Source organism: Xiphophorus hellerii, chromosome 5 (genome assembly GCF_003331165.1).
Source record: "Xiphophorus hellerii strain 12219 chromosome 5, Xiphophorus_hellerii-4.1, whole genome shotgun sequence".
Classification (NCBI taxonomy): Eukaryota; Metazoa; Chordata; class Actinopteri; order Cyprinodontiformes; family Poeciliidae; genus Xiphophorus; species Xiphophorus hellerii.
In genome coordinates, this window is record NC_045676.1 from 20127810 (window position 1) to 20140703 (window position 12894).

At 39.7% G+C, this 12894-nt stretch overlaps 1 protein-coding gene across 3 annotated transcripts in view; it reads right to left on the reverse strand.

The window, feature by feature from the left end:
- Positions 1-207: 207 nt before the first annotated feature.
- Positions 208-12894, reverse strand: part of rgs12b (regulator of G protein signaling 12b) — a 55380-nt gene continuing 42693 nt past the window's right edge. The window contains exons 8-20 of one of the 3 annotated variants that reach the window (XM_032563917.1): positions 11671-11840; positions 9585-9677; positions 9313-9456; positions 7456-7638; positions 7116-7266; positions 6703-6788; positions 5482-5685; positions 5208-5281; positions 4988-5114; positions 3942-4038; positions 3795-3856; positions 2046-2319; positions 208-1746 (exon numbers count right to left, since the gene is read on the reverse strand). In XM_032563917.1, coding sequence (XP_032419808.1) covers positions 1142-1746; positions 2046-2319; positions 3795-3856; positions 3942-4038; positions 4988-5114; positions 5208-5281; positions 5482-5685; positions 6703-6788; positions 7116-7266; positions 7456-7638; positions 9313-9456; positions 9585-9677; positions 11671-11840 — 2270 coding nt within the window. In that variant the 3' untranslated portion in view covers positions 208-1141. The remainder of the gene's footprint in view (positions 1747-2045; positions 2320-3794; positions 3857-3941; positions 4039-4987; positions 5115-5207; positions 5282-5481; positions 5686-6702; positions 6789-7115; positions 7267-7455; positions 7639-9312; positions 9457-9584; positions 9678-11670; positions 11841-12894) is intronic. The other 2 variants (XM_032563918.1, XM_032563919.1) reach the window with 2 other exon arrangements.

The following is a 12894-nucleotide window of genomic DNA, read 5'->3' on the forward strand; positions in this document are numbered from 1 at the left end:
ATTTTATTATTCTAAAAGTGGATCGCTGGCTACAAAGTAGTGCACACCTAAGCCTGTCGCAATAAGCAATTATTGTGATAAATTAAAATGAGCTCAATAATTTCCATTTGGATGATTTGCGTTTCTTGAAGGACAGTTTTGTTTACAGAGATTTCATAATCCATTTTATTCATGGTTTCAGTTGTTTGAGGTTTTCATCAATTTTAAAAAATTGTTTTAGATTGTTGTGTTTTATTTTGAGTATTAAAAATATCTTCCAGTTCCAGTGTGAAGTGTTCCATAAAAAAAAAAATATATGTTTATTACTCTTTAAGAAGGCAAACTTGAATTATTATGCCCTTATCATTAAATTAGTTGCATCTAGACAACAACATTATCGTTTATCACAATAATTTCTTGGACAATCTATCGTCCAAACCAAATTTGTTATTGTGTCAGGCCTATGAACACCTCACATTATCAGATTCACTGCTGTCTAAATTATATCTAATCTCTACTGTTTGCAATTAAGTTCTTCACTCTGATCTTTTACATTAGTTGTGTGTGTTTTAAGACAGTCCTGGAATAAAACTTCTAATTAGCATCTAAAAAACCAACACATTCTCACTCCCAACTCGTCATATATTGACGAGTTAGGACAATTTCTGACCATGCGTCACATATTGACGCGAAGGGTACCCCCTTCGCGTCAAAAGTTGACGACTTGGGCAGGGTCCTTCAGCGTCACATGTTGATGATTTGGGCAGGTCACATGTTTTACGTGGATTTTTCACGCGAAGGGTTCTCGTAACCGCTGCCGAACCTTCAAAACCCAACGATTTGGTTAGGTTTAGGGCAAAAATTACGGTAAGGCATAGTGTAAAACACCTCGCGTCACATATTGACGCGAAAGGGGTACCCTGCGCGTCAACATGTGACGAGGACGGACCGTCCCATGCGTCAATATATGACGAGTTGGGAGTGAGAATGGGCTGAAAAAACTGAAAATTATTTTAGTGGCAGGGAAGGAGGAGATTCAGATGCATTTTCTGCCACGTGTGAGTAGTGGCGAGTGAAGTAACTCCAGACTGACTCTAGTGGGTCACCGGTTCCACTAACAGTCAGGTGAAGAGAGCGGTGCAGGTTCAGCGGTCTTAAGAGTTCACACCGGCGAGGTACCTGAGCAAGGCTGACCGTCCTGTGCTTGGTGTTGAGGCCGGGGGAGGGGTTTACTCGACAGGGAGGAGGGAGTGATGTAGTTGAGGCTGGGGCTGTTAATATCTCCTTCTCCCACAAGAGTTAGATCTGACAGGGTGTCCTCCTCCAGCATCTGGATCGATTCCCCTCTGGCTGAGTCCTGGAGGAGACCCTGCGAGCCGGGTCGGGTTGACTGGATGGGGGAGACGGTAACTGGAAACGGAGGGGGCGGTCTGGTTTTTCTGCCACCTCCGCACTCTGCGCCCAGCGCTGAGTCCAAGCTCTGCGACTGATGGCTCGCACTGAGCAGGTACGAGCCACTGACCACGCCGCCCCTGTGATTGCCATTTCCCTTGTTGCCCCGTTGGCTGCTGCTGGGGAAGCCACCATTGTTGGTATTACGGGAATTCGGGGTGGAGCAGTTGGGCTCGGGGTTGCGGGGAGGAGGCGTCGTCGGGCTGGTTGGTGTGAGGCGCAGGAAGTCCGGCAGCTGAAGGTCGCTCTTGTTCAGCAGGCCTCGCTGGTCGTCGGCTCGGTTGCTCTGAGCTTTGGATATGAGGTCGAAGAACTCTGCAGCACGCACAGAGCGGCGCACACAAAAACATAGAAATACATGAACAGGTTCCCACGCTTAATCGTACACATCCAGAACATCTCAAAAACTTGGTTTTGTAATGCAGAAACATGCAGCATAAGTATTAATCTTTTAGACACGTCAGAGCTATATTTGGTACAAGCAAAGACTGGACTGTGCTACATGTAGCTAGCTTTAAAGCATTGGGTGTTTGTGCAGTCCTGCAGGCAGACCGAAGGGTTAGTGTGAACACAGCCACAGAAACAACAGAAAAGGGAGGTTGTTCAGTTTTTACCTTCAGCTTCATCTATATTAATCTTTTTCTGCTTTCTTTTCCCCGGAGCCTTATGCAGAGAGACAGAGTGGTTGGGTAGGGGCTGGCTGCTTGTGCCGGGGCCGGGCCCAGCCTTGCCATTTTCCCCATGGGGGTGGGCTGAACCGCCTTTCCTTGTTGGCCTGTCGTCCCCCTGGGGGCCACACGAAGAGCGGAGTGGGGCATTAGAGCCCTGATGAGTCACAGCGGTGCACGTATTGGAGGAAGCAATGAGAACAGGTGGGAACCACTGGTGCTGATGGTGAAGAGGGTCATAAATTTTGACAATTTGACGGTGAGCGGGAGACACAAGTTTAACTGGCTGGGGATGATTTTTGAGAATGTCACGAAAATGTTTATAAGAAATAAACATTTGACTTGCTGTGTTTCAGAGACAGTGGAATATACACCACCTGGCCAAAAACATTTTCCTATTTTTGCGTTGTTTAGATTTTGAGACTCTGCTGTGGCATTGTTTTAGCTTCCAGAGCATCTGTAAGGACCGGTCTGACTCCAAAACAGACATGCATCAAGAAATCGACTGCTGACCAGAAATCAGCCATTTTTCAGCTTGATTGGCCAGACTGTCGACGATCAGCTGGAAACTCAAAAGTCCAGCTTTCTTTGGCTTATCAAAACTGCTACCAAGTCTTCCTGCTAGTGTTTCCCAAAAACTAAAAATTAGCTATGTTCAGTATCCTTAAGCTCTTTATAACTAAAGTCAAATGAAGCACAGATATAAGAAGCTACAGAAAGGAAACTAATTTGATAAAAATAGGAAATAAAATATATATTAAACGCTGCAGGCCTCTTTCGATCAACATCTCCTCCTTTAAGTCGCCCATTTAAACACTATATACTCATGTTTCTAAATAATGCATCGGCTTGTTCTTTATCCAAATCTGTTTGCAGCGGTCTTGTAAGTTTGTTGTTTGCTTGATGCACACTAGTAATTTGAGTTTTTGATTGTGAAAAACATATTTTTCAGGATGTGGAATTTGCTCGCAACATTTAACACTTGCTGCTAACTGAATATACTGGCCTCTGCAGTCATTTGCCAGATGAAGGATTTTATCTATTGGTTCAGTTAAACGAAGGTGTTACCTTTCATTTTGGCCAGGCAGCGTATGGAAAATAAATTCAGTAAAAACTTGTCCTTGGATGTTCCACTGAGACGCTACAACGGCCGCTTTGTGTGCTCGGCATCATCAACGTGAAAGCTCATAGAGCAAAACACCAGAGGGGCAAACTATCCACTACTTAAAGCTGCACTGCTGCAACTAACAGTGAAGGGAAACGATCTGTTTCTCAAAACAGATCCTGGGATTTACTGAGGATAATGAGGACAGCAAAAAGAAGGTCTCTACAGCTCCTCCACCACCACTACGATACATCGCTGAAGATCCCAGCACCCAGCAAAAGTTGGCGTTGTTACAGAAAAAAAAGGAAAAACCAGAGAGGAAAGTTGATGATGCATCCAGCCACAGGCAGACCACATTAAAAGGACATTAGGGAACCTTAACAGAGTGATGCAGTTCTTTTTGCACCACAGCAAAACACACCTGTGAGCACGTTTAACACACAGCAAACAGACATGGGTGACTGAAGACAGCAGGAGGGACACTTAGTAGAGCGTGACATTATCAAACAGGCAGTGGAGACATTCAGAGGGTTACAGAACATTCAAGAATGGGAAGAAAACTTGAAACAAGAGGATGGAGGTGAGCTTACTGTTGCTGACTGGTTCCTGCTCGCAGAAGCTGGAAGGTGACTCTGAGCTGCTTTGATTTTGTCTGTGAGAGGAAACAAAACTTAAATTCAATTACAAACCAGCAAACAGAAGAAGAATGGGTATGATGTGTGTCTGTGTTTTTTCACCTTTCCCCATGGCGTTTTCTTCAATGTCTAACACAACTCGCAAACCATCCAGGTTGGAAATAGGAAGCCCGAGATCTAAAGGTTCCGACTCGCCACTCTGCGTCACAGAAAGACATTTTAGAAGAGGTTCATATTGGCTATTTAAAAAACTGAAAACCGAGGCTTGCATGTGTCATTATCCCTTGTGAGTTTGTAGAACCAAATTTTTGCTGCAATTCCAGCACAAGTTGTGTGAGTGTACAAGCTTTCCACAACTAAAGACTAAACATTTGCCCATTTTTTATGCAAAATAGCCAAGGTTAGGTCAAATTGCTTAGAAAGTTATTGTAAACATTAATTATTGGGTTTAGTATTGGTACACTGTAGCGTTGACTGTATGTTTGGTGTTATCCTGTGTGAAGGTAAACCTCTGGATGGCATATTCAGGATGATGCCAGCCACACACAGCGTTTTGCATATAGGCCAAAAATTCAATGTTAATCTCAAATCACATTCTGCCACATCTTTCTTGTCACTTCTACATGCCTTGTTGCAAACTGGACATCTCTTGGCTTTCTTCTTGTAAATCTTCTATAAAGGTCAGATTTGTGGAGGATTCTCTCAATGGATTCTTTCAGATCCAGATTTGTGAATCCCTACAGCTCCTCTAGAGTTATAATAGGCCTCTTGGCTACTTTTCTGAATGATCCACTCACTGCCCAGCACACCAGTGTTGTTGGATGGCCATGTTTTGTTGGCCACTGCTATCCCTGACCTGTCTGGAGTCTTACTTGGTCTTCATTATGCTGTTTGTTCATTAATATTCTCCAACAAACCTCTGAGACCTCCACAGAATACTGCAGAGTGCAGAATACACCATACACAGGATTTCACTGGAGCTTTTTAATGTTATTAGATTAAAGGGCAGTCAAACAGAAATAAATGCTAAAAATCTCAATAAAACAGACTGATGTTTGTATTTATTATTTTATAAAATGTGCACAAATTGAACAGGTATGAATATGTTTGAAAGATCTGCCTTCAGCCTAGGAAAATACTGTACTTACTATACGTGCCACTAAGTCAGAGAGGTGCAGGCCATATTTGGCCACAACAGGCCTCAAGACCTCAGTCACTGGTTTAGTTGGTTTAGCCTTCAGACCCACAGAGCGGTTGATGGGGACCAAGTCAAGCCTGGAGGAGGAATACAAAGACAATAAATCATATTTTTGTGTGAGCCAGGGTCTGCAGTCCCATGTTCATCTCTGCTGTTGACATGTTTTATACCTGAACAGAGTGCGTTTTTCTAATCTTAGGTCTCGGGAGCTGAGGGTCATACAGTCTTGGTCCAAAACAAGAGGCTGAGAAAACAATGACAGGAAATATACATATATTGAGGTAGTTGCTCATTCCTATAATATAAATCTGTGTCAGAATAATAAAAATAAAGTAAAAAAAAATAAAGTAAATCACTAATTAATTAGTCATTTATTTGAATAAAATACAGAGAAATACCAACTCAAATGATAAAAAAAAAAAGCTCAGACACACTGAGGTTTACCTTCTCTCCTCCGACAAGGAAAAGGTCTATAGCTGCCAGGTTGATGCAGAGTTTGTCACAAAGGCCCTGCAAAAGGTCTCTGATTGACATGCCGGGCCGAAGCGGCACCGGGCAACATGAGCCATCTGGCAAGCTAATGTTACATTGCCTCAAGGGGGCGCTGCTTCCTCCTCGTTCTGATACTGCGCCACGGGAAATATCATGCTAGAAAAGGAAAGAAGGTTGATCTTATTTGGGTAATTTGTGCTTCATCATCTTCCTAACCTCCTGCTTGTGACTCAGAAATTAAATTTGACAAAATATTTTTAAGGACATCAAAAGTGGTCCTGATGAAGAGAACAACTGTAACAAGATTATACCAGTATGTGCTGTTCATGAGTGTTTTCTACTAATGATAACCTCTGAATAGGTCATGAATAGGTCCAATCTCTCCTAAGGTCTAGATTGGAGTGGAAATAAATTAACATCTAACATCACAAACAGAAATAACCAGATAAACTTATAGAAAGCACATCCACCAACAGGAGATGAAAACATTTACAATGAATATGTTAAAATCAAACTAAATATAAACAGTTAATCATCATCAATATAATCATCTTCTGACAGCTTTATTCTCACCTTCTGTCTTTGTTCAAAGACACAAACACAAAAGATGAAGAAAGAAACTAAGGCTGCACAAAATGGACAGTGAGAGGAACCGAGAAGGCCAGTTCCCTGCTGTGCAGAATCTCAGAATTGCTGCAGGAACTGGGCTCTGGATCACATTAACCTTCTGAACCTCTGCTGTCAGCCAGACAGTACCAGGAGCAGAACCACACCTTTACACAACTTTCTGCCTCAAGCAGTCAAAAAGACAAGCTCCTGTTTTTGTTATTTATTATTAATATTTTTAAATTAATCAATTCTGACCATATGCTTTATGAATTGCAGAGGAATATTGTCTCGTTCTGCTTAATGTTGTTCAGTATACAAATGTCAACTGATTTGATGAAGGCAAAGAATGGAAAAAGGGAAAACAGTAACACAATTTGGAGAACGTTAGTGATTAAAGTAATCTGTTAAAATCTGTATCAATAGGTCAAAACTTCACAAAAATCTGCCATCAAGTGTTCCTTTTAAAGGGAACACTGACATTAAAGCTGCTCCATGCAAAAAGAAGCTTCCATGAACCAATTATTAGCAAACTGATTAGATCAAGATGATTCCCATCAGACTGACCTCATTCTTCCCCGAACCTGACGTCCCCAGTTCCAGACTCGCTCCTGAGGATAGCGAACCCTGGGACTCCCGACGACCGTTGGTGCCTAAAAATAAACAAACAAGCAAAGAAAATTGATGAGAAGCATCATGAGCAAACACATGCTGAGTGTAAGAGTGCCTCCTGACTAGATTCAAATTAAATGCTTCAGTAGATAACATCTTAGCAGCACCACAGATGCAAATTGGTAGTTTTTAGGAACAGAAAAAATACAAGAACATAACAGATCATTTATCTGTCATCAATCCAGTATCTTAACAGATGTTACTAAATTTTCTAATTTTCAATGCATGATCACTTTATCATCTCTTGTTTTGAAACAAACTCTCCAGCAGACAGAAGTTATGAAATGAAGAAAGGAAAATGGACTGACTGTAATTAAAATCAGCCAGCTCCCGCTTTTTGGGGCCTTTGCCAAAGCTCCTGTTTCGGGACCACGAAAAAAACATGCCCTTCCTCCGGTCTCCTGAGTCATCCCGACTGTCTTCGTTCAGAGACCGCCCTGATTTGGTCTTCTTGTCCTCCTGTAAGAAACACAGCAATGAGTGGAGGAGCTGATAGAGACACGAACAAATGTGGACACGATTTTATGTTATTGAAAGCTGCAAACTTAAGCTGTTTTCACTCATAAACATGAACATCCAGGGTATTAATCCAAAAATGCATGTTCTTTTTCCATTTAAATTAAGACACAAGGATTTCTACTAGCTTACCTTCTTAGGAGTGGACAGGTTGGAGCGGTCGGAGCCGGTGGTGCTGTGCTTTGACGTTGGGCTGCTGGGGATGTGATAGGGGTCAGGAAGCGGTCTGCCCTCCACCTCAGCCAGCATGCACTCCTGGTACAGCCGAGACTTGAGGAATCGCGTGTAGCTGTCAAACTTCATCAGGTTAAAGATCTAATGGAGTCGGGAGGGAAAAGATTTAGGGAGGTACAAAAAATAATGTACGAAAGAATGGCAACAAAGACGATGATGAAAAAATGAGCAATCCGTGAACACTAGAACAGGAAAGAAATCTGTGCAAAAATCCAAAAACCAAGAGGTGAGCAAAACTACTCAGACAATCTGTATGGTATTTTGAAGCAGAAAATGAAAAAACAAAAGTGAAGTTAAACCAAATGATGAAACCTTTAAGCTGCTCTTGGAACACGTTCTCTTGGAAAAAAACAAAGTAAGCTTGACTTATGTCTAATCCCTATCTTTATGGGAAAAGTTTTTAAGATTTGCTGCTTCAGACTAACTTTATTTAAGAGGAGCTGGCCAAGCTGCAAATACCTGGGAACACAACATAGACAACTTTACATAACATAATTGGTGTCTTAGAGAAAGTATTTTTAATCCTTGTGCAAATAACTTTTTTTAACAAAAAAGGAAAATATGAAAAGTGTGACATGCTTTTGTTTCCAGTACCTCTTGATCTGATTTAAAAAAAAATCTATTTCTACCTGTGAACTGTAATCTGTGTGTAAATTAATCTAATATTAATCCAGCCGTTCTGTGAAGGCCTTAGAAGCTTGTTACAGAAGAAACAGCATCATGAAGGCCATGGCACATGTCCAGCAAAACAAATACCCTAAATATATAACCAGAGCTACAATGTATCAAAGCATTACAGTGTGTTAAAATTGTCCAAAGTCCAAACATCAATCTATTAAAGAATATTTGTTAATACTTGAAAACTGAGGATCAGACACTCTTCAATTGCTAGAGACCGGAAAAGACAATCTCCATAAAATCAGCTGTGTGATGTAGCTGAAAATGTAACAATATCTGGTTCTGGAAAACAGTAACTCAGAGGATAAAAAAACACATGCATACCTCACTGTTTAGATATGCATTTGTGTAATAATTTTAAAAGCCATGTATCCATTTTCCATTTACACTAATTTGTGTTGGTCTGTCACATAAAATCTCCATAAAATACACTAGACCTTTTGGTTTATGACAAAACGTGAAAAACTTCAAGGGGTATAAAAATAATCAACTTATCTACATTCTATTTGTGATTGAAAATATAAGATAAAAAATTTAGCTTTTGAAATGAAAGTAAAAGAAACAGAAGACTGTGATGCATTCATGGATATAACATCAATCAAAAGATATTCTGGGAAGGTTACCATAAGGCTTTTCAATATGTGTGTGTGGTGGCGTGTGCGTGTGTGTGTGGTTATTGAACAGAAAATGTGTGGGTGTCTGATATGTTAAAAAAAAAAAAAAAAAAAAGCATGATAGTGAGGATATCCTTCAGGCCTTATGACTTCCTTATCAGAGTTTGAACATCTGAGCTCCGCAGCTGAAATCAATAGGGCTTTTCAGACACTGTGCCCCGTCAACAACATGCGTGTGTAAGGAGCCATTCAGGCCGGTGTTGCTCGACAGCAGGCAAAGATGAATGACTGGCCTTGTGTTGTGTTAGCACTTGACACTGTGTTCAGAGAGCATTTTCAAATGAGTTATGTTTTGATTCACTTTTAAGAAGAAGAATAAATTTGTCTCGCAGGAAGTGGCTCTATTTTTGCATGTGAAAGGGTCAACTGTAGCAGAAGCCTTCATAAAAATGTGTCTCCGTACCTGCAGCTGCTGCTCCTTGAACATGTCGGGTTTTGGCGCGTTGAGGATATCGTCAGCAAGCTGGGCTTGACTGTCGATGTTGACCGGTGTTGTTGCTTTACTGGAAAGGAAGCTGTTGTAGATCTCTCTGGCACGCTGCGAGAGCTAAAAGAAAAAAGAAAAAAAAAAGGATTTACTATGAATCGAATGCTCAATAATAACTACATACTACAGGAGGGATTCAAATGGATGCAAGTCTGTGCTACAAGTATTAATCAAATAAGGTGTGTTACCTGTTTGTTGTCATTCTCAGGAACATGGCTGAAGAATTCACAGGCCTGCCAGAACAGAATGTTCTCCTCACTGAACTCCTTCTTTAGAAACTCCTGCAGAAAATAAATAAAACACGGATTAAAAATGGAAGACGAAAAAAACAATCAGACAAATTCATGTATTGGTCTTAATCAGAAACATGCAGCAAAATCCGCAAAAGTATGAGTGAATGACAAAATTTCTAAAATGGAAATTTTTCTAATTTCCATTTTAGAAAAATTTGAAAGACACATTTGTTCTGGTGTAAAAAGTAAAAGCAGGATCTGTTTGATATGATTCACCCAATACTGACACACAGCTGTGTATAATACTCAGTAAAATTGTGTTATAATAATTTAATACTGCTATATTTACAGTGCCAGCCAAATTCATGAAAAAAGCTGACAAAAATGTTTAAAAAGCCCTAAAACAAATCCACTACTGTTCCTGTAGCAGAATATCACAAAAAAATGTTCGGAATCCCAAATTTGATTTGAACATCAATTTATTGTTTCTTGCTTGTTTGTTGTTGTTTTTTTTATCACATAAAGCACTTTGAATTATTCAGTTGCTTAAATCTGCTATGCAAATAAAATAACCTTGCCTATATTTATTAAATGGGGAAATTAATGCCATTGTAGGAAATAAATGTTTTTAATGGGGGTTTTTATGTAATAGTGTCTCTTCTCCTTGGTCTACCAAGTAAACATATTCAAAATCAAAACAAGAGTAAATTGTATAATATTATAATATTCTGTGCTTGAAAGAATATTTTGTTGCAATGGATTTTCAAAAAGTCTCCTACTATTTCTGGGTGGAAGAAGCTTATTTTGGAATATTTCCCTCTTGACTTTCTAACATGCTTTGTCCACTCTAAGACTGACATCTTTGCACACATACGGAAGCCCTTTTGGACTATCCTGCTAGAATAGAATAGAATAGAATAGAATAGAATAGAATAGAATAGAATAGAAAATACTTTATTGATCCCCAAGGGGAAATTGCTTATTTGTTGAAAGCTACTCCATCTTAGGTGATAAATACAAAGTTTGTAAAAAAATATATATACCTAAGAGTGAATAATAAAGAGTAAATAGTTCATAATGACTAGATATAAACAAATAAATAAATAAATCACAAGCAATATATTAATCAATATATTGACCACATATATTGTGACCACATGTGCACCATCCTGTCTCGAGCATTTAGAAATTCTTAGACTTTGACTATAAAATGATGAAAATATGTATGCCCCCTATATTTTCTTTTCCTTTTTCTTTCCTTTGGACTGCACTGCTGAGCTTTTGTTTTGTTTTGTGTTGTTATTCTTAAACCAAAAATTAATAAACATATATATAAAAAGATTTCATAGTTACCAAATTTTGGTACCTCTAACAAACAATTTAAAATAAACAGAAGTAAACAGAGAAGTCCAGAGACCCACTTTAGTCACTGGTCACTAAGTTGGATGAGGACTCGTGTTTATCTTGTCACCAAGCACAGGAAGGAAAGTGGTAGGGAAGTTAAAAGAAAACCTCTCTCACATTAGAGAGAAGCAGCAAAGAGAGGCATCTCAGGGTCGATAAATGTTAGCCCACTTTTATATCCTACCATCAAAATGTGTGGAGTTTACTAAATCTACTTGGACTTCAACTGAAGTTATATGTTTAGCTCAGATAAAGATTGAATTCAACCTTTTAAGAAAAACAAGCTTGTCACCCACTTTTAGGTACGTTGGAGGATCTGTGATGCTGTGGGCTTGATTCTCTCCCTAAGCTTCTGGGAATCTTGTTAGACTATGTGGTATCATGAAACCTTTGAAATAACAGCAGATTCAAGTGAAAATCTGACTGACTGTCGAAAGTCTGACAAAATATTTTGACACTTTACCCAGAAACGTTCATCACAATTCTGCAGCAAAACAATTACGTGAACACTCACTTTTTACACTTGCCATTAAAAACACATTAGAAATTTATAATACATTGTTATTGACAAACAGATTTAGAGTCTGTTTGTCCACAGCATCTGCTGGTGAGCAACTTTCAGGCGATGTTATTTTACCGAAAAGTAGCGGACTCCTACAGGGTCCTGCAGCAGCCGCTCGAAGCAGACGGCCCAACTGGCCACCCTCCTCTCGGTGTGGCGCCGGTGACTCTGGACGCTGGGCAGGCTGGCATTACTGTTCAGACTGTTGTCACTGCTGCATCCCTGCAGCTCCACGCTGTTGAGCTCTGTGCGTAAACAGGGATAATGGTATAATTTATTAAGTACATTTATATGCAGTGCTTTTCTAGTTACACCACACAAAGAACTTTACAGTTGAGCCACATTCAGTCAGCTACACATTCACACACAGATACACAGATCTACTTGGGGCTACCTAGGGGCACATCAACATGTGGAAGCTGGAATCAAACCCACACGTTTCAAATTGCAAAGCGATTTTCTCTATTAAGTTGCTGTAGTTTCTTAAATTTTCAGTTAAGGTTCAAATCTGCTTTGCTAACCAAACCCTTAGGATAAAAAAAATTGATTTTATTGAAATCGGCAAATCAGACGTTTATGATTCTGATAAATGATTCTGATATCATTTATCAGAATCGATCAATGATAATGATAAAAGATGAACCTGAATAGTACTTTTAATCACACCCTGTGGCTAAAACTGCAACTTTTTGATTACAAGATTATTTTGTTCGCAATTATTTGCATACTTTTTTTTAACTCCTTTTGAATCAACTGCAAAACAAGAGGAGATCTGAATTAATTTTATAAATATTAAGTTACATCAGTATTGTAACAACATCTTTTATTACAAGGCAAGACATATGAGGTCCCCCAAGGTTCCATCTTGGGGGCCCTCTTATTTAATATCTGCAAGCTCCTGCTATCTCAGATTATAACACGTAATAAGATTAGTTATTAACAGAACTATGGTGATGATACACAATTCTACATTACAATGTCAGCAACCCAACCCAGCATCGAACAGATGCTTAGAATAAATCAATGCATGGATGTGCCATAACGTTCTCCAGGTCAACAGAAACAATATAGCAGTTATTATCTTTGGACCTGAAGAGGAACAGCACACAGCTTCAGCTTTTACAGATGGAAACTAGAAATGAGGCCCAAAATCTGGGTGTAGTGATGGACTCAACAGGGAATTTCAGTGGAGTCCACTGTGATTGTACTGAAAGCAGCACAGTCCCACTGGAACTCACTAAGCACCAATGTTTCCCCTGTCAGTTTTATAGCACAGGGAGACCATCTTCTGCTCCTGGG